Here is a 22,223-nt window from a genome sequence, read left to right on the forward strand (position 1 = left end):
CTAAAATAAATGGAGTAGCTAGGGTTTGATTTAATTGTGCTCCATAGCAAACGTTTGCAAAAAATTGCCAAGCGCCTCTCTCCCAAATATCTCGCTCGCCACTCTTTGCAATCTCTCGCTCGCTTCCTCACTTTTTATACAAACACAAGTGTATAAAAATTGTTTCTAATTGTATAAAACAGAGAAAATTGTATAAATACATATATTTTTGTTCCCCTCTTCCAGATCTCGCTCGCCACCCTCGTCTTTCTCACTTATACAAACAGAAGCGAAATGTATAAATTGCGTTTCTGTTTGTATAAAGCGTGAGAAAATTGTATATACACATGCAAGTACATATATTTTCGTCCTATACACTTATAATTATACAATAAAAATACTCCCTGCCCAATTTCTTTTGCCTTTCTCTCTTTCTCGTTTTATACAATTTTCAAAGTATATCTAATTTCTCTCTTTCTCGTTTTATACAATTCGATTCAATTGTATATTCCTTGTCAAGTCTCTTTTGTCTTTCTCTCTTTCTCATTTTATACAAATTCAAATTGTATATAATCGTTCTATACACTTATAATAATATAATTCGTTTTATACACTTCGTTTTTATACAGTTTTCTGCCCAAGTATCTTTCTCTTTCTTGTTTTATACATTTTGTTTTATACAATTTGCTTCAACTGTATATGTATAGCGAATTATACAGTTTGTAAGTTTGCTATGAAACGCAATTATGCAAATTTTGTTATAGCATACAAATATGAATTTTTTATTTGCTATATGTGAAAATTGTCCTTTTTATTTACATGTAACGAGCTAGATTCTTGAATATACTATTTTTGTGCTCAATGTTTTTAATTTTTTATTTTTGTATTAATATTTTCATATTGTTTGCTCTCAAATACTTTCATCAAATCATCTTAGAATACAAAATCGATCACACTTAACCATCTTTAAATCCAGCTAAAACATCAAGCAACTAAGCTCTGTTGTATCATTTGATTTTTAGTTTTAATATTTTTCTTATTAAGTTCATTTATTTAGCATATTTAAATTAAAATGCTATTAGACTACTAAACGATTTAAATTGATACATGTATTTTTGACCTTATAACAAATTCAACTGTGCCATTTACTGTGCAAACACAATCTTGACTCAACTTACCAAAAGAGAAAGATCAAGAAAAATAATGGGATAATGTACAAGTATCCCCTCCATCTATGTCCGAAATCTCAGAGACACACTTATACTATACTATTCTATTATCCTCCTAAATTTATTTTATTAATAATTTTCTACTCCTTTTCGACCTACGTGACACTATCTTGTTGGCCTAACGATGGTCGAGTTTTTTTTTTCAAGCTAGTGCCACGTAGACCGAAAAGGTGTAGAAAATTACATATAAAATAAGTTAGGGGGTAATAGGACCTTAGTATAGTATAAGCGTGTCTCTGTGATTTTGAGCATAGGTTGAGAGGGTTCTTATGCATTTTACCAAAAATAATTAAAAACTTGGTTTATTTTATTGATTATCCTTCTTTATCTTCACAAATTTTTTTAATTTGAAAAAGATAACCATTGGCAAAAAGAGAGACGGGAACGCCTCCTATTTATTCAGGGCGGGTGACGTAAACTTTGATTTAATTAGAATATTTGATTTTGCCATAGAGATGTTCAGTTGACTCTTTAATCTTAATAGAAAAATATATTTTAATTTACAGTTCCAACTAAAAAGAAGGATCTAAAAAAGAAAGAAGAAAGATAGCACAATTCAAAAATTCAGTGTATTCTCCTAAGTTGTTAAGAATAACTCACATTGCAACTCTACTCTATACTCTACAATACGTATCACCTAAAGGCTAAATATATGATTATTCTAATTTTATATTAAGAATCTTTTTTTTTTCAATAAAGAAAAGTGAACCAACCATTTGACAAGAAGAGGAATGAAAAGATCCAAAACAAACTCTTGTTTTGTTGGCCCAAAGCCCAAACATGTGTTTTCCCGATCAATCCATTCAAAATTATTTGGGTGGTTCCAAAATTCAATTGAGATAAAAGCTTCATCACACACACTCAACTCACTAGTGAAAATGGCGGGCGAAGAAAGTTCACGAGATTCCGCTACCAAAAATATTGACGAATTGGAGGGGCAATGGAGGCTTTATGAGGCTTACAATGAGTTGCACGGTTTGGCTCAAGAATTCGATACTCCATTTGATGCACCAGCTGTGCTTGTAGTGGGTCACCAGACTGATGGAAAAAGTGCACTAGTGGAGGCTCTAATGGGTTTCCAATTCAATCATGTCGGTGGTGGAACCAAGACTCGACGACCCATTACTCTTCACATGAAATACAACCCCGAGTGTGACACTCCCCTTTGCCATCTCTTGTCTGATTCTGACCCCTCTGTTTCTCATGAAAAATCTCTCCAAGATATTCAGGTATCAACGCAACTGTATGAAAGCATATGCTGTTTATGTAATGAGTAGCTTGCATATTGGTACTATTATTTGGTAATGTGTCAAAATTCTTTTTCCTTACATTAGGGACTATATTGTCTCTTGTAGGCATATATTGAGGCTGAAAACATGAGATTGGAGAAGGAAACATGTCAGTTTTCTGCAAAAGAGATAATCATCAGAATAGAATACAAATATTGCCCAAACCTTACTATTATTGACACTCCAGGACTTGTTGCTCCAGCACCAAGTCGGAAAAATCGGGCTTTACAGGTCCAGTTATTTCCCACTACTTTGAAAATTGTGTCATATGAAAATACAATTATTTGAAGCTTGAGACCATATACATTGCAGGCTCAAGCTCGTGCAGTGGAGTCGTTGGTGCGAGCCAAAATGCAGCACAGAGAATTCATTATATTGTGCCTTGAAGATTGTAATGATTGGAGCAATGCAACTACGAGGAGGGTAGTGATGCAGGTACAGCCTGTTTTATCCCAATTCTGCTAAAGGTGCTCCTGATAAGTTATAGCCTAAAGTTTGCACAATGTTTTTGCTACAATATGATATGTGCTGGCAAAATGAAGGTAAAACTCCTTTATGTATGCTGAAAGGTTAAAATAAAATGTATAAAGATTGATGCTTTTCCATGTCACCGTGTAAAACACAGCATGTTCAGATGTTTGTGTGCTCTTGAGTGTTCTCTACAACATCTTTACTTTTTTCATGTGTGGAATCGTATAACAGATTGATCCAGAGCTTTCAAGGACTGTGGTTGTTGCAACAAAGCTTGATACCAAAATACCTCAGTTTGCACGAGCTTCTGATGTGGAAGTTTTCCTTTCCCCACCAGCCAGTACACTTGATGGATTTATGTTGGGTGATTCTCCCTTTTTTACATCTGTCCCTTCTGGGAGAGTTGGTTTTGGACCTGAATCAGTTTTCAGATCCAATGATGAGTTCAAACAGGTTCAATTTCTGACCTCTCCAGCCCCATATGGCATATGCCTTTCTTTTTCAATGAGAAATTTATGATAATGGGGAATGTTACTTGAAATTTTGTGCTGCATCGTTCAGTGAAGAGCAAACTGTATTTCAATATTGGTTCATTTTGGCATTTCATAGGATCACACAGTGTGCCCGGGCTTTCTTCAAGTTAACTCCTTGTAGTGTGGTCGGGAGGGCTAAGGGTGAAAAATCCATGTTGACCAAGTAAAAGATCATTAAGTATCCAGTAGAAATTTGTGATGCTTTACCTTATGCCATTTGATTTTGTTTTTTCGGCTCTTTACAAAAACAATGCCCAAAGGAGAGTGCAAAATTGACTTTCTGTTCCGTCATTGTATCAATAACATTGTTTGTAGAAGAACAGAAAACATAATGTACATCTGGAAATTGGTGAGTGTGCCGTTGGTCAATTAACTTATCCAATTTTAAAAAGCACAATAGCTCTTAAATATGCAGTCCCAACTATTTCTTCAGAAATACAACAACCATTTATGTCGAACCTGTGATGTGGCTTGTGTGCCTTTCAAGTAATTCTTGCAGCTAGTTATGTTATCTGCATCCGTGTTGGTTTGGATTTCCATTCTGTACTGCAATAACTTGAGAATCACTAGATAGAATGCATGCTATATTACATTATGAGAAAGTCTATTCCCATTGGTTTTGTATAACAAGTACTGATATCAAAATGCATTTTATCAGGAAAAGGTTTTCTGCAATTTCTTTTTATTGGTTGTCTTCTGAGGGGCATCCTTGGAAAAGTTGAAGTATCTCCCTGTGACCTATATAGGTCACAGATTCAAGTCACTCATGTTTGCATTAGGGCAGACTGTCTACATCATACCCCATCTCTTGACCCTGCATTAACGCATGATTTGCATCAAGCTGCCCTTTTGATTGGTAGTCTTCTGCTATTTGTTTTTTTGATAAAGTAAATTTAATTAATATGGGATAAATCCCGTTACAACCTGTATGCTGAAAGTTAAAGAACCTATACCATGGTATGGTTATTAGAAAAATGACACCCAATCTTCTATACGAATATGAATCTCATGGGTGCACCAAAAATTAACTAAGAATAGAAGGTTATTTCTCAAGCGTACAGAATCATTTTCCATCCCCTTGAAAGCTCTTCTATTTCTCTTTCCACAAGACCAAAGCATGATGGCTAGCGAAGCAATGTTCTAGGCTCTGCGTCTTCCCTTCTTCTAGATTACCAGCAAATTCAGGATTATTGTATCACTTCAATTGCATTACCTTATTATAGGAGCTATTTAGATTTTGTAAGCTGCAGTTTAAAATGTTTGTAAATTGTAGATGAGCCTGAATCAACTAGAACAAGATCCACTGAGCTATTTACTTGAGATATACCTTAACTGTTAAAAATAAAAAAATTTATAAGAATTTGTTTGACAGGTATACTGTATACCACTATGATTCAGTGTTGAATGTAGATGAGTAGAGCTAGATTGCAATGTCCCGTGGAATACATCATTATTTCTGTGATTTGCAGGCTATTTCATCAAGGGAGGTGGAAGATTTAGTAGCATTGGAGGAGAAGTTGGGCAGAGTACTTTCAAAGCAGGAAAGAAGCAGAATAGGTGTTAATAGCCTCAGGCTGTTCTTGGAGGAGTTGCTCCTGAAAAGGTACCTTTCTTTTCTTTTCCTTCTTTTTTTGTATGCTTCATTTGATTCCAAGACTTAACCTTCAAAATGTAATGTTACCAGGTACATGGATAGTGTGCCATCAATAATTCCCCTCCTCGAGAAAGAGTACCGGAGCAGCACTAGAAAGCTGAGTGAATTAGATCAACAACTCAGGTTTGCAGCTACTCTCTTAGGCTGGATAACACAGGAGAAACAGTTTAAACTGACAGTGGTGCATATTGCATTTAACTGTATATAGAGGGATCTATTGTCATTTTTTCTGGCAAGAAATATTTAATGCATCTCTGTTATCTTTATATACTTTTCCGAGTTTGATGTTTATTCCATTGTTCCAGCTCTTTGAATGAAGCAAAACTGAAGGAGAAAGGAAGAACTTTCCATGATCTATTTCTGACCAAGGTGTGAAGTTTGCAGCAAACCAATATTATATGCCTAAATTCTATCTTCATCACATAATATCTTTTTTCATTTATGTTAAGGGGACAGATCATCCTTTAAGTGGTCTGCGTTTAGTTTATACACTGGTCATGTTTCTTTTGCTTGCCTAATGGTTCTTACTGTTCACAATGGTCTTACCATTAGCTCATTTTATAAGTTTAGTGGCGTCATTTTAGTAGATAAGCCACCCTAACTTAAGTTTGATTGTTTCTCAGTTGTCACTGCTGTTGAAAGGAACGGTTATTGCACCACCAGACAAATTCGGTAAAATTACGTCCCAGCTTGGTATTCTGATCTATAAAGGCTATATCTTTAAAAAGCGTTACCTGATGTTAGTCATGAAATTTTCTTTCTTGATAAACCAAGAGTGACCATCTGTCTTCTCCTCTCCAATGATCATTTGTCTTTCTATGGAGATGATTCTTTAACTGGAGTTAATTGGAAGTGTAAATCATTTTCTGCAAAGTCGATTGCCTACAATTTTGCATCTTGGAATCCATTTTCATAAAATTGAAGATTTTAGATGTGTAGACTTTCAGCAACAAGAAGGTTGGAAATGCGAAATTAAACTGACTACGTGGAGTATTAGATTTTAGATGTCACACTGTTTGTTTCTGTACCACTTTATTTAGTCTAGTACTAAGTTTTTAGTTTTAAAAATTCACAGCTTAACACTATTAGCTAGATCCATTTAGTCTAGATTGATCTCTTTTTCTGGCTTTATTTTGTTGCCTCAAATTTCACTTTGTAATTCTTATGTTTGAAAATTCTACTGTCTTCTCACTTTTGTTTCTACAACCAACTAATAATACCTACTCAGTAAACAGGAAAATACGTTTAATAACTATTCCAGCTTGAAGATCAGCTAATTCTATACCAGAGTAAAAAAGCATGTCAAAAAGTAGTCACAAATTTTGAAAGGCTTGTGTTCCATCGATTAAGGTCTTAAAAGAACTTGAACAAGCAAGCAAAACACAATATTTAACTCTGAGGAGCCCTACTTAGTATAAGCAATTAAACGTTTTATAAATTCAAAGCTATGACTTAAGTTTTGCTTAATTGGTGTATCTACCTAAGCAAATGTTAAGCTGTTAGAGAGTGGACATATTATATTTATTTTTGTTAGATGTGCAATGCATTCCATCATGTGCGGGCATAATTCTTTCTCATGGGTTAAGTACTTAGAAGTTTGTTTTACCTTATAGAAAAAGTATTTAGATGTTCATTTTGATAATGAGTGACACTTTGAATTGAACTCAACTCCTCTGCCTACTTTGAGATCATGAAAATAAAAATAGACCTTAGACTTAACCACAAAAAAGTAACTCATGAGATGACAACTATCGAAAACCATACAAAGAGACTTAAAACCCATATCCTCAACAAATGTCGGATTCACATCATATTAGAGTCAAGATCCATCCCTAATGTTGAGGTACCCAAAGTTGGACCCCCATATAAACGTATCCACGAGTAAGATGATTTAGTGTTCATGGAGGGGTGGAGGGTAAACGAAAGGGTGTTGAGAGTTCCTCATCCGTTGAAGGTATGGGCCATAGTATCTTTATATGGTCTTGGACAAGTCTGACATCATTAGTTAACTTCGAGGTTGAGTTAAGCCCAAGATTCATTTTCTTCTCATTTTGTTGCAATAATATTGAATATGTCATTTAAAATAAAAGAAGTAAAAGACATGTGTAAAATAAGCATAATTGGGCTGCTGGCCTTCTGCCCTTGTTCCATAGCCGATGGCTATGACACTAGGATCAAGGCCAATGAGGGTGAGCCCTCAGCAGAGGCATGGGCAGCAGCATAAAACAAAAAATGAAACTAATAAGTCAAAAGACTGAAAGTGTGAAAGACTAAAGAAACAAGTTAAAGAAGCAGAGTGACATTAAAGAGTGAAAATGAGATGGAACTTTGGAATAGGAAACCAAAGAAAGAAGTGGAGTAGGAAATCAGAAACCCTATTGGCTGTAGCCTGTAGGCTCAGTGTAGATTCTATGCATGTCTGTGTGTTTTTGTAGATGTATTCTTCTATCTTGTCTTCCCTCCATCCCAATTTATGTAGTATTGTTTGACTTGACACAAAGTTTTAAAAAAGGAGAACTTTTGAAATTTGTGGTCTAAAACAAACCTTAGATAAATGTATGGCTATAAATAATTTCGTAAGTGTAAAAGGGGAATTCTAAAGTTAAGTTGTTTCTAATTATAGAAAGGTGACATTCTATTTGGGAACAAACTAAACAGGAAGTGTGTCATATAAATTGGGACATAAAGAGTAATATTTTAATTGGGGTGTCCGGTATTTTGGTTATTTAAAAAGATGGAAAGTGAATCGTAACAACAAAGCAGAACTGGCCGAATTAAACACAACTGCAGAAGTTGATTTTTATGAAGTCAAACTACACACTTTTAATATTTTTGGAGGCAGAAGGCTACTTTGCATATGTTCGGGTTTCAGCAAACTCAACTCTGTGTATGGGTGCAGGAGAAACCCTACAAGATGAGAGGGTGAATGGAGGGGCATTTATTGGATCTGATGGTCTTCAGTTCCCACACAAACTGATACCTGTAAGCATTTTATTTATCTGTAAATTTTGATTAGTTTTTGATCCTGTGGTTAGATCAAGAAAAAGGGAAAATTTTGGAAATCAATACTTAGACATGCAGTGCAGATGTGACAGTTGCTTGCGGCACAACACATATTGTCCTGCCAGTGATTCTAGTATCGTTGACGGGATATTGGATCATTTAATTGGTTTCAATTAATTCTGATGGAAAGCAAATTCCATACCTTAGACTTACACCACTTCGTTTGTTCTGTAGGTGTTAGTTACAAGATTGAAATACTCGTTTAGCAGTTTCCTACTAATAGTAGATGCCGGTTCCTATTCTATTTCCACAAGTTTTTCAACCTCTCATCTTCAAAGCTGTTTACTAGGAGTATTTGTGTAAATTGGATTGATATAGGAGAGTAAATCACTTTCAGAATGCTTAATTGTCTGCTTAATAGATATGTTATTGTCTAAGACAAGTCTATCTAGTCCTCTGGCAAAAGGCTGTACCAGGAGTTCCATCAAAATTACTTATTACTGAAGTTATTGTTATTCCATGCAGAATGCAGGTATGCGTCTTTATGGAGGTGCTCAATATCATCGTGCAATGGCTGAGTTCCGTTTTGTCGTTGGAGGAATCAAATGCCCTCCAATTACACGGGAAGAAATAGTAAATGCGTGTGGAGTTGAAGACATTCATGATGGAACTAATTATTCGAGGTGCCTATACACTTGGGAGTTCATGATTTTACATTTATATCTAGGTTTGCTTCTTATTTTCTGATTCCTGTTTGCTAATCTGTTTTACCTTGCTTGAAACATTGAGCATTTAGAACAGCCTGTGTAATTGCTGTTGCCAAGGCTCGTGATACATTTGAACCTTTCCTTCATCAGGTAACTTAGTGCTATTTTTGTTTATAATTATTTTCTGAATATTCTGTAATTCTAATTGTCATCTGTTATGGAGTTAAATCATCTGTAATTCATATTTGCTAGGTGGTGAATTGATTCAACTCTCAGCTAAGTTATGTAGGGCTAAGGCTAGGCAAGTATTCTATGTTTTGGTGAGAGAATCTGTAACTCAAAGAGAGTGAAAAAGATTAGTTGGTCCTTCTAGAACTTAAGATGTGGCAGGTATGAGTCTTATGCCTATAATACAAGGGTGAAAAACTTGCACCAACAGAACACCTCACGAATTACTGACCTTTAGTTGTATGTTGGCACAGATGGAAATGGGCAGGGCTTGGGTTGAGTTTTAAAATATCCATATTCCACTTTTAAAAGCTCTCTATGCTTATGCTACCCATACCAGTGGTAGGTACTAAACTTTCAATGTAGCCCTCCTCCTATCCACCATGTCATCCCAAACTTGTGGGTAGGATTGGCGAGAACATTTGCAGGTACATTGAAAACTGTCAACGTGTCCAAATGTCATGACCAAAATCCCAAGCCATGATGACATCAACCCAAACCCAGTAGTCAAATCAGTTACACTACTAAGTCCATTTTTAGCAACTTTAAAAATGGAAATAAGATAAAAGCCGATAGTAGAGTCAATACAAGACATTCACAATATAGGAAGTACGGAAAATACAGCGAACGCTATCCAAAACCTAGTGTCACAAGTACAAGAGCCTCTAAATAGGATTACACTCTCAATAAGTACCATGATTGCCAATAATAAAAAATAGAGATAAAACAAAAAGGGATGGAGTCTGGTGCTGCGGAATAAACAAGCAGCTCAACACGAGTACTCCAGACTATCACCAAATGGATGCAAGATAACCTACCACTCATATTTAGGACAAAATCTGCACAAAAAAAGGTGCAGGAAACAAGGGTGAGTAGGGAAAACATGTGTGCTCAGCAACATCGCTGACCGACCTTATATGAGGCGATTGCGAGGTTTAATCTTATCATGCTTACTTCCACAGTCCTCAACAATCATATCAATCGTAGATATGGATGATTCAACTGGTAAATTAACAAGATAGTCACAATTCTCAGAAATAACCAGAAATCAGCAAGATAAGCAAGTATATTCAAATAACCTCAACCAAAAAAAGAAAAAACTGATATCAAGCAAGGTAATCAATCTACTGAAATGCAGTAGAAACAAGTAATATCAGATGAGATGCAATGTCCAGTGCACCAGTACACACACGCTCCTTCTGTAGGTAGTTGTGACCCATGGGGAACTCACAAAATCGGGTCTGTAGATCCATCGGGTAAAATTGTACCATCACTCCATACAGAATCTGGTCTCCCAGCCCATGGGGGACTTGCATTGTCCATTTACTGCCCCCGAAATCCAGTCTGGACATCCATCGGGTAAAATAGTATCATCACTCCATCCAGAATCCGGTCTCCCAGACCCATTGGATAATCACCTTTTCATCTTTCCTTCTGGAATCCACTTCTTTACCCGTTGGACAATAACCGAATGAATCATCATGTATATTATGCATGAGACAGCATATGAAAGCATGATAAAATGCTACAGATACGGAATACATGAACAATATATGCAAAACATCCGACTAAGTCATAGATCACTCTCTGAACTTAATGGAATCGTCATAACTCAAACCTAACCTCTTAATCCAAAATATTGATTTCGGTCAAAGCTTCTCAAATTCCAAAACTAGAATCCTCCGAGATGCATCTGATCACATTGGGAGCCATACTACACATCCCTGCAAGTCATAAACAACAAAAGGTAGCTACTGCGAGGGTCAAATTGGGGAAAAGAAGTCTAAAGCACAAAACGACCATACGGGTCGTTACATCCTAAGTTATATCTAATGAAATAAAGTACCATATACACCTTGCTGGCAAGTTAGATTACACAGTTAACAATATAAGATCTTACTTTTTGAGTAAAGGGTAACTACATGCATTCATATATGCTGTGGATAGTTGAATGTCGATCATCACGACCTGCTATGCCACCTTTTTTTCCGAAACACCTTCCCATATGGATAGAGTCTGTGAGAAATAGATCCATACATTAACGATGGCAGCAGTTTCTCAAATTGTGCATGCACCCAAAGATGTTGGGATATGTAACATGGGCTGAAACTGAGCTTAAGTTAGGAAAAGAAAGAAAATAGTGTCGCAAATTTTGATCGTCCGTCTCTATTATAGCTTGTAACAAACATGTAATTCCCAGATATGAAAGATTCATTTTTAATTGGAGATGTGCATCAGTTCTGATATGTTGCAAAGTGATTTGATGAAGTTTGCTGGAGAAAATTCGTTAGGAATAAAAGTACTCTTCTTTTGTCATGTTACAGATCTATAATTTTCTAACTTCTCAGTAATTTTACTTGCTTTTCTATTATCCTTTCATTCTTCTTATTACTCTCCCATATTCAATAACCTTACCAAGTCTGCCACTGTTTGCTTACAGTTGGGTTGCAGACTATCACACATTCTGAAACGGTTACTTCCAATTGCTGTTTATCTCCTTCAGGTATAAATTACTTTGTATTGCTTGTTTGCTATTCTTCCCTTGCAATATTTGAAGATTCATGCAATTAAGGCCATCATGTTCCTCTGAAAACTAATGCTTTGATGTTTGACTTGTTTCCATAGAAAGAAGGGGAGTACCTAAGTGGCCATGATGTATTTTTGAGGCGCGTAGCAGATGCCTTCAACAATTTTGCAGAATCCTCTGAAAAATCATGCCGTGAAAAGTAAGTGCTTCTCCATTTATACTTTGATGTTCAAATTACTTTTTCCAATTATCGTTGTGGAGGATAGCTTGTGGTGTTCATAAGGTTCTTCTGCTTCAACTGTTGAAACACAAATGATCCTAGCTTTTCTTCTTTTTTATAATTTTGGTTTAGCTTCTCTATTTTATTGGACGATTATCATAAATGTTTTAAAAGGTTTGAGCGCGAGGTGAGGCGTAAAAAGATAAAATTACATATAAATTATAGAAATCTCATGAAATATAAAATAAATGAAAATGTACATAAAAGTGCTACATCTTTAAACATTAAATCACAATCAACAATTGACTAAAATTAGAGTCACAACTGGTCATCTCGAAAAAATTAATTCTATTATTTAAAAAAAATGAGTGGAAATTTATAAATTAACTTGAAAAAATGCAAAGAAGAAACATAAAAAAGCATCAAACAATAGCAAATGATGAAGAATGATGTGTTTTTGCTTTGTAGTTTGCACATTGATCATTTTTCATCTTTACCTGGTGAAAGAGGAAGTGAAGAAATAAAAATTAGGACTAAGAATAAAAATATTCATATGCTTAAAATCTAATAACAAGTTGAAATTTTTAATTTTTGATATTAGTTTAAGGACTTGTTTAACAGTTTAATTTTAGTTAGGAGAGGTTTTTGGACTTACGCCTCAAAAGAAACAAGGGAAACTTTCAAAACAGCAAACATTAGGCCTTAAATAAGACTTCATAGCTACTGTTTCACTAATTACAATTCGCAGCTACACTTTGGTTTGCTATGCATTTATATTCTTGTATTATTTTGCGATTTTGGGGAAAAAAATACAAGTACAAACTGATTTGTATCAAAATGAATACATATTAGGAGAGAGGCGGGTGAGATCGAGAGAGGGAAGAGAGAGGATTGTATTTTGTATTTATTTTGCATTGTGTTCTGTATTTATTTAACGCACAACTGTTTTGTATTATGTATCAACTAAGTAATTTACCATCTTTCTAAGCTTTTGAACTACCTTTCCAATAATCGACTGTTTTATGAAAAAAAATGTAAATTTTTGTAGGTTTTAAGAACATTTCAAGAAATTTAATGATTTGACATTATCATATATCTCAAGAATTGTAAATATATAACGAATGACTAAAAATATCTTCATATCTAATCATTTTTATCTTTTCTATAATTTATCATAAGATATGGGATGATATAATTTTCTTGTTAAAATTGAGTGATGTTTTTATGAAGCGATTAAACATCAATTTTTCATTAAAAATATAGAACCTGATATTTTTATGGTTAGAATAACTCTGTGTGAAAAAAAATTAGGTGAAAATTTTCGATAATCAATATTATTTATAAATAAGTTAAGATTGTTAAGATGTGCACCACAACAACATAAATAACCTCTTTTAGAGACAATCTACTTGTCTGAGGTCAAACGTTCATTACTTTTCGTTATTGTTACTTTGTTACTCTAACAAAATTATAGAAGGAGAAAAATAAATTTGAAACGACAGTAAAATAATATTGTTGATCCTTTGTAGAAATTCATTCTTTATCAAACTACTGCTCTGAAGGCGCCCTTCTAGATGCTTCATCAATGCAACTTTACGACTTGTTGCATTATGAAATACAAGTAGATCAAAATGTTGGATTCTAGACTCATGTTAAAGAAATATTCTCAAACATTAAAAAATTATAAACGAGTCTAACCTAGATAGGTCAAACGCTCTCAATAACTTGGGACAGGAAGGACAATAAATCTATGTTAATAGACATATCTTTTGTAGCTTTAAGATATTACTTTTATTTAGAGCAGATTTTGTTTCATATCCTTCAAATTAAGCTTGCCGAAAATAGTCATAACTCATACAAAAAATATTTAGAAGATTCAAATGTGAAGGAACTAAAGAAAAAACATTAAAAGGACGAAAGATTTGTACAAGTGAGATCATATACATACCAAACGAGAAATAATCAATACAATTTTAAGGAGATAACAAAACAACGAAAAAATATACATCAAAGGAAGTAAACTATGATATATCCAACGATGATAATTGATAACAAATCATTCTAACCAAAATATTTCACATGTTTTGAAATAACATACCTCAAAAAATTAACTAACACTTCAATCAACTTTTAATCCTTAAAGTACTCATAATATCCACAAATAAAATTTAGTAAAAATAGATAACAATAACATAAAAACAAAAAAATATGGGCATGCAAAGTTATTAACTCTCTGAGGATTTTCTAAAAAAGAACGCAAATCTCGTCCTTTTATGTGAAGGAGTGACGTTGTTGATGAAGAAATTAGAGATCTGTAAGGGCTCTTTTACTGTACCTTCAACAATTCCAGTAGAGAGAACTTGCTTGAATACTCAATAAACGTTTGTTATTTAATTTGTAGTAACAAATACTAATAACAATAATTTTGCAGAAAAAAACAACAAAGTTTAAAGCATGTACTCAAAAATAACAATTAATAATATAAGCATAATTAAAAACCGTAAAAAACATACCAGGATATGTAACAATAAAATGAAACAGAATGGAAAAAATCGAGCCCATTGAATGCACAATGTCCCTTTAAGGAAATTATTCCCCTCTAGTAGTCGAGGTTTAAAGGAATAGATCCTTTCAGGATAGAACAATTCTATCCACCAGTGTATTGATACAAAAACAATGGTGTCAATTGTCAATTTTGCTGAACGAGTCTCTCAAATGAGAGTTCTTCATTAAATAGAAAGAATTTTGATTTACTTGCCTAAAAATCTGCTATATATCCCTAAATATATGCTATTCCAAATTGTAATATCTCTGAAAATATGCTATAGCAATCTATGCCATCTCCTGTCATCATTACACATAATTAGAGTTATTACATAGATATGTACATATATTTAGAATCTGTCCATCATGCTAACATCCCCCCTCAAATTGATGTCGGTGGATCAAAAATCATCAATTTGCCTACCAGAAATTGATGACGTTGTTGTGCCATAGACTTTGTAAACACATCAGCTATTTGAAGATCACTGGATACATGTGAAAGAGTAATGATTCTCTTATCTACAACTTCTCTGAAATAATGACAGTTTACTTAAATATGTTCGGTCCTTTCATGATAAATTGGATTAGTAGCAATTTGAATATCACTTGTGTTGTCAGCATGGAGAGGAATGGGATTAGATTGAGGAAATCCAATTTCTGCAAGTAAACCACGAAGCCAAACAATCTCATAGCAAGCAGTAGACATTGCTCGATATTTAGATTCAGTGGAAGATTTTGATACACAGTCTTGCTTCTTACTCTTCCAAGATATCAAGGAATTTTCAAGAAACATGCACCAACCCGTGACAGAGCGACGAGTATCAGGACATCTAGCCCAATAAGAATCACTAAATGCATTAGGCTGAATCTCAGAACCACTAGGAAAGGATAATCCACGAGTAGATGTTCCCAAGAGATACCGAATGATGCGACGGACAACCACCAAATGTAGATGGCGTGGAGCCAGCATAAATTGACTCACTTTTTGGACTGCAAAAAAGAGATATCAAGCCGATATTAGTAAGATAATTTAGGCTCTCAAATAATTGCCGATACAAAGTTGGATCAGGAAGAAGATCTCTTTCCGCATGCGAGTACTTTACATACAATTCCAATGGGAGTATTTACGCAGAAGATTCTTGAAGACCAGCCAAAGCAATCAAGTCCTGAGTAATATTTGTGTTGGTTCAAGAAGACACCTAAGGAATTATAATGAACTTCTAACCCCAAAAAGTATGTAAGAGTACCAAGATCTTTCATATGAAAAGAATCCTTAAGCTGCTGCCGGAGGCTAGTGATTAGTGAAGAATTTGTTCCTGGGATAATAATGTCATCTACATACACCAAATATTGTCATCTACATACACCAAAAGAAGAACACAACCTGCAAATGTTTTTCGAAGAAACAAAGAAGAATCATATTTACTCTGCTCAAAAGAGAATTGAAGCAAAGTAGACCGAAACTTGTCAAACCAAGCTCTTGGAGCTTGTTTTAATCCATATAAGGCCGCTTCAACTTGCATACATCTGATATAGGTGATGAGGACAAACCAGGTGGCACTTTCATATAAATATCTTCTTTGAGATCACCATGAAAAAAACATTCTTGACATCCATTTGATGAAGAGGCCAATTTTGTGATGCAACAATGGCAATAATAGTTCCCGAAAGGAATCATAGATGAAAGACACTAAGACCTCATTTGTTTGCACTTAATAAAGGTCTGGATCTAAATTTTTCCGACTTCAACCCATCAAGTGCATTTGTTTTGATTCAGATCCAACCACTTAATTGCTCTGAAAGCCTCTGGCTGAGTCAGACCTAGTATTGAGTGTGAAAATCGTTCAAATCTCTGTTTAGTGCTCTTCATTTGCTTTAACATTAAATTCTAATTCATTTCTCTTCTTCTCCACTTCTCCTACAAACTCACCACACCCATTACACCATTAATAACCTGCACTTCCATTTTACTTATACCTTGCTTGCTAACTCTTTGTTCTTCCAAATCACTACATCACCATTTGCCAAAAAACATATATATATTTGAATTTATTAACGAAATATTAATCTATTAATCATTCCATGGAAAAAATCATGAACAAGATATGGTTTTGAACTTTTTCTTAAAATCATCGATAAGTGCTTCGCTAGATGCTACCATACGTGGACAAAGCTTGTGGGTTCTCTAATAGCGTAAATATGCAGACAGGTCAATCTATGGAATTTGAAAAAAGAAGTGGTATAAAAATTGATTTTGTTTTCTTCTTTCTCGTTTTTGGAATTTGAGTTTTGGAACCAAAATTAATTTTAATGGAGATTTTGAAAGCTCAATTTGTTGATGAATGTGGAATGCTACAACAATGAAAAATATTGACTTCATAGTGTAAACTGTAATGTGCCAAAAAGATGTGAGAAACTTGAAAGTTGATTTGATTTTTTTTAAAAAAATTATTTTTATTATTCAAAATAACATAAATTATGTGCATTCAGATATTGAAAAACAAGCGATCTTAATTATTCAGTGTTTAGATCTAGAGACAACATCTTAATATTCAGACGTGCATTCAGATACAGACGTTGTAATCTCAATATAAACAAATGAGGTTTAAGAATCAAAGCATTGAAAAAGGCTCTGATACCATATCAATTTTGCTGAATGAGTCTCTCAAATGAGAGTTCTTCCATTAAATAGAAATAATTTCGATTTACATGCCTACCAATCTGCTATATATCCCTATTATATGCTATTCCTAATTGTAATATCTCTGAAAATATGCTATATTAATCTATGCCGTCTCCTATCATCATTACACATACATAGATATGTACATTATATTTAGAATCTGTCCGATCATGCTTACATCAGTGTGTCATTCAACTAGAGTAAAGTACACAAATATTTCATTGTCCAAAAGAAGAATAATAAGTTCAACATTTTTGTTGTTTTAAAATGAGAGGAAATTCCTCTATTTATATACAATAAAGGGTAGTGTAAAAAAATGCTTATTGTGTCTTATCGGAAAGGTCACAACTCTTTGAAAAAGTTACAATCCTTCTAAAAGAACACAACCTTTCATAAAAGTCACAACTTTTCGTACAAGTCGCAATTCTTTATGAAAGTCGCAACTCTTCATAAAAGTCGCAACTTTTCATGGAGGAAAAGACTAGTTTTAAAAATAAAATAAATTAAAAGGAAATCTTTGTTTGTGCTGGCGCCATGTAGGCGGGTCTAGGGTTCTCTTTTATATAATGATATATGATATATGGTTGTATTTGAAATACAACGAATACAATTGTATTCATACTCTCTTTGATTGGATACAATTGATACATAATACATAACACATAATACATGTGATACAGAGGATGAATGCATATTATATTCGTATGAATACAAATACAATGGATACAAAAATACAAATATAGTTTTTCGAATACAATTAATATAAAATACAAAACTCTCACATATATTTGATTGAATATATAGATTGAATTTGTGGGGTTTGTCCGACTGAAGAAAGATGGCAAGAGAAGGAGAGAGGGAGAGGGGAGAGAGAGGGTGAGAGAGGGAGAGGGATAGAGAGAGGGAGGAAAGGCAAGGAAGAGAGGGAGAGAGTTTGATATAAAAACAATATATAGTGGATTTTTGGAATTTTTGTGAACTACAGCTGTTTTGCATAAATATGTTGGCATTTTGCCTTGTTCCATAGTTTTCCGAAACAAAAATTCACCAAATGCATAATGTGCACCCAGACTGATGGGGCTTATGCTTTATGGTACTTTCACCCCCACAGATCCCCTGTGCGTTCTTACTGCGGTCCGCATTGAGGCTCATCTCGAAAATGCCTTTAATAATTGGCAGTAATCAACATGATTTCCTAGCCCTCTCCCCCCTCTTTTGATCAATTTCATTATAAGTTTAATGTTCCGTGAACATAAAGTGGTGTAAACTGTGTTTGATAAAAAGATTTCTATCAGGTTAAGCTTGTTATCTCAGTTTTGTCTTTCGATATCACCAGGATCTAAATATCAATCCTTGTCATTACTAACTTTTGTGTTTACAAATATCCCACTGAGCTTAGCAGTTTACTAGAGTGCCTTCAAAATCTCTATTTTTACAATTTTAGATTAACCTAAGTGCTCGTGGTTCCCATTATGCTTTCTTGGTTTTGTATTTACTTACCTTTTTGCAGATGACCTGTGAAACTTCATTTTTCATTATCGCAACATGACCTTTGAAACTTCATTTCTCATGCTCACAGAGAAGACTTCTCATGTGAACTTCAGATATGCCAAGAAAATTGCTTTCAGTTCACCATTTGATTAATTTCTAGTATTTTGTTGTTTATATGTGTTCCAGATGCATGGAGGATTTAGTGAGCACCACACGCTATGTTACGTGGTCCCTCCACAATAAGGTCAGCTTACTGCATGTAAATTAAAATTAATGGTCTTTGACCCATGAGCTATATCTTTTATCCTTAACAAAAAACAAAATATATCTTTTCGATCTTTGGTTTCCCAGTTGTTTGAATTGACGTGTTTAGTGAAAATATATGAGGTAAAACATAATGGCATCTAAGTTGGTCCTCTGTCTATTGATTTCTCTTTTCCCTCTGCCTGGTCTGAGTCCCTAGTGGCTGACATGCATTATTTGCTTTTGTAACAGCTCGTTCATTGTTTCCCTCTCATAATTCTTTGCTGGTCTAATCTATCTGCATATTTACTGTTATCCTTTCAGAATCGGGCCGGATTACGTCAATTCCTAGATTCATTTGGTGGATCCGAGCAGTCTGCCATTATTGGTAATGCCACATCTACTGTTTTTTCTCAAGATTTGGCAACTGCATCTGTAGCCAGTGATAACAAGCAGGATGTTAAGCCCAGGACAGATGTAAAGCTTAGCCATTTGGCTTCAGGGAATGATTCAAATATGAGTACTCAGACAACAGAAACAAGACTAGCCGACCTTTTAGATAGCACACTTTGGAATAGGAGGCTTGCTCCTTCTTCTGAAAGAATTGTCTATGCATTGGTTCAACAAATATTTCATGGCATAAGAGAGTATTTCCTGGCATCAACAGAACTAAAGGTGCACTTTTCTCAGCAGAACTAAATATTCATGGCTATAAAGATATTTAATGGTTTGAGATCTGAATGATTAATATAAATTACATACATTCATATGTTGAGCTAACAATAGTAAGTGTTTATCGATCATTTTTAAAGAAACCCCTAATTTATTCGAACCCAACTCATTACCCGGGATCCAACAAAAATTCATACCGGCCTAGTTTGATTGTCTCATCTAAAAAATATATTATTTTCTATTAATGTACAAGTTGTTATCAGTTACTTAATTGTCTTGTTCATTCCTTTTTTTAATCTCTTCCTAATTGTGAGATTCCATTGGTAGGTTGTTCCTAATTAGTATTAGGGACTCAAACTCGGAATGAACTTACATGTTCATAATCTTTTGATTTGTACTATTATCATGTGGGGAATGTTGAACTAATTGTTTCTATATGAACGTGGTCGTCCTTTTCTGTTCTGTCGTAAGTTGAAAGGAAACTTTAAAATTTAAATGGTGTACAATATCCAAGAAGAAGAGAAGTGCGGGGGTTGTGGGGAGGGAGTGTGTATGGGGTGGGGTGGGGGTGGGGAGCGAGTGTGGAGAGAGGACTATTCTTTTTAATGTTTACTATGCAACTCAAAATTAGGCCAATCATATGAAGTCACATATTAAGTAATTTCAAATTATTTTAATGGGGAAGAGTCTAAAATGCCAAAGAACTATGAGATTTGGTAGAATATTGCCCTCCATTCATCTTAGGAGTGTGAGCCATTAGAAATAAGGGCATTTTTAGCCTAAGCTAAATGTCGAGAGCACTTTTGGCCCAAAAGGTAAACGAAGTACAACACTGTACCAAATCTCATAGTTTAGGGACATTTTAGCCCCTTTCTCGTTTATTCTTTGAAGAAGAAAACGAGTCTTAAGCCTTAATCCCAAATGAAGTGTTGATCATAATATCTTGCTATTAAAATTCTAGTAGTTGTATGACCCTTCGGGTGGCCCAGTGGTTTGAGCTTGGGACTTCCATGTTGGAGGTTTCAAGTTCGAAATCCCTTGCCAGCGAAAGCAAGGGGTTTGCCTTCTAGGAAGCCTGGTGCGGGTTATCTCTCCTATGTGGTTTGCGACTATTGCATAGGAGCGGGGGTTCTACCCAAAGGATAGCGGCTGCGGGCTTCCCTTGTCATAAACAATAAATAAGTTCTAGTAGTTATATGCAAGTCTGACTGATACAAATCAAAGTATCAGATACCAGCTTGGACCCTAGCCCTAGAGGTTGCATCAGCTTTCAGTATGGAGCAATGAAATTTAATTATGCTTTGATCATTTACTTGATCATATTAAGTTAGGTTGCTTTAACTTCCTCTTTTTGTTTGTTTTCTAAAGAAATTGTTATTATCTGCAGTTCAACTGTTTTCTCCTCATGCCTGTTGTTGACAAGTTGCCTGCAATGCTTCGTGAAGACTTAGAATCTGCTTTTGAAGATAATTTAGATAATGTTTTTGACATCACCAACCTGCGGCATTCAGTAGCGCAAGACAAACGGCAAACTGAAATTGAGCTAAAAAGGGTATCCATCCATTCTCTTTCCTGTGCAATTGTCAAGCTTGGGGTTCTTTTTCCCTTTTGGTTTCTTAAATATTGGCAACATTTGCAGGTACAAAAGCTTAAAGAGAAATTTCGCTACATACACGAACAACTTAATTCACAGCAGGCCATGTTTGGGCAGTAACAAAGTCATCAATTGTTGATGTCTCCTGAAGGGTTATAAATGCAAGAGTAATATTCTGTAATTATGCCTTCTGAATGCATGCTTCATTTTATTAGATTGAAAGAAAAAATGACAAAACATCTTGTACATGATTGAAGCTTTTAGTATGATTCCCTTATTTACATCTGAAGACTGTAAAGTTAACCAAAACCTATACTAGGTAATTGCTCGAGCCCGTTTAGATTGGCTTAAAAAATGGAACTTTTAAAAAGTACTTTTGAAAGTGTTGAAACTTATTTTTAGAATAAGTAGTTATGTGTTTGGATAAAAGTGTTGCAGTTGAAAAAAAATTGTTGATGTGTTTGGCAAATAAGTGCTTGTAAACGTTTTTTTAAATCAAAATATTTGAAATACCCTTAAAGCTGTTAACATGATAAAAAATTAATTAATTTAAGATTTTTATCCTTAAAAAAATAAAAACAAATTAATTTATATTTTACATTCATAAGTAATCAAATTTCCTATCATTCACATATTTCTATATCATCATAAATTATTATTATATATTATTATTATAATTATTAATAATATATAATAATAATAATAAATTAATAATAATAATAATAATAAATTAATAATAATAATAATAATAATAATATAAGAAAAAAAAATATAATAATGATATAATAATATAATATAATAATGATAATAGTAATAATAATATAATAATAATATAATAATAATAATTATAATAATAATATTATAATAATAATATTATAATAATAATATAATGATAATAGTAATAATAATAATAATAATAATAATAATAATGATAATAATATTAATAATAATAACAACAACAATAATAACAATAATAACAATGATAATATAATAATGATAATAATAATAATAATAATAATAAAAGAATTAAGGGCAAAAAGGTAATATACTTGGTCAACATAAAATGATTTTTAAGTTGAAACCCTCTAGCTTTTAGCTTTTGGCTTAAAATAAGTTATTTTTAACTTAAAATAAGTCACTTTGATAATTGTCAAAC

At 33.9% G+C, this 22,223-nt stretch overlaps 1 protein-coding gene across 2 annotated transcripts; it reads left to right on the forward strand.

Annotated features, from left to right (window-relative positions):
* Window positions 1–1,950: 1,950 nt before the first annotated feature.
* LOC107002452 (dynamin-like protein ARC5) lies at window positions 1,951–21,440 on the forward strand. Of its 2 annotated transcripts, XM_015200490.2 has the most exons (18): window positions 1,951–2,437; window positions 2,564–2,728; window positions 2,810–2,932; window positions 3,200–3,421; window positions 4,971–5,104; window positions 5,186–5,278; window positions 5,461–5,524; window positions 5,779–5,827; window positions 8,055–8,137; window positions 8,684–8,841; window positions 8,955–9,015; window positions 11,534–11,596; window positions 11,719–11,819; window positions 18,745–18,802; window positions 19,126–19,189; window positions 19,277–19,476; window positions 20,861–21,025; window positions 21,113–21,440. In XM_015200490.2, the coding sequence occupies exons 1-18, from the start codon at window positions 2,087–2,089 to the stop codon at window positions 21,185–21,187; spliced, it is 2,229 nt and encodes a 742-aa protein (XP_015055976.1). In that variant the 5' UTR covers window positions 1,951–2,086; the 3' UTR covers window positions 21,188–21,440. The 2 variants fall into 2 exon arrangements, with proteins under 2 accessions (XP_015055976.1, XP_015055975.1); XM_015200489.2 differs by having other exon boundaries at window positions 1,952–2,437; window positions 19,126–19,476.
* Window positions 21,441–22,223: the final 783 nt, after the last annotated feature.

The sequence above is a fragment of the Solanum pennellii genome, chromosome 10 (assembly GCF_001406875.1).
Source record: "Solanum pennellii chromosome 10, SPENNV200".
Classification (NCBI taxonomy): Eukaryota; Viridiplantae; Streptophyta; class Magnoliopsida; order Solanales; family Solanaceae; genus Solanum; species Solanum pennellii.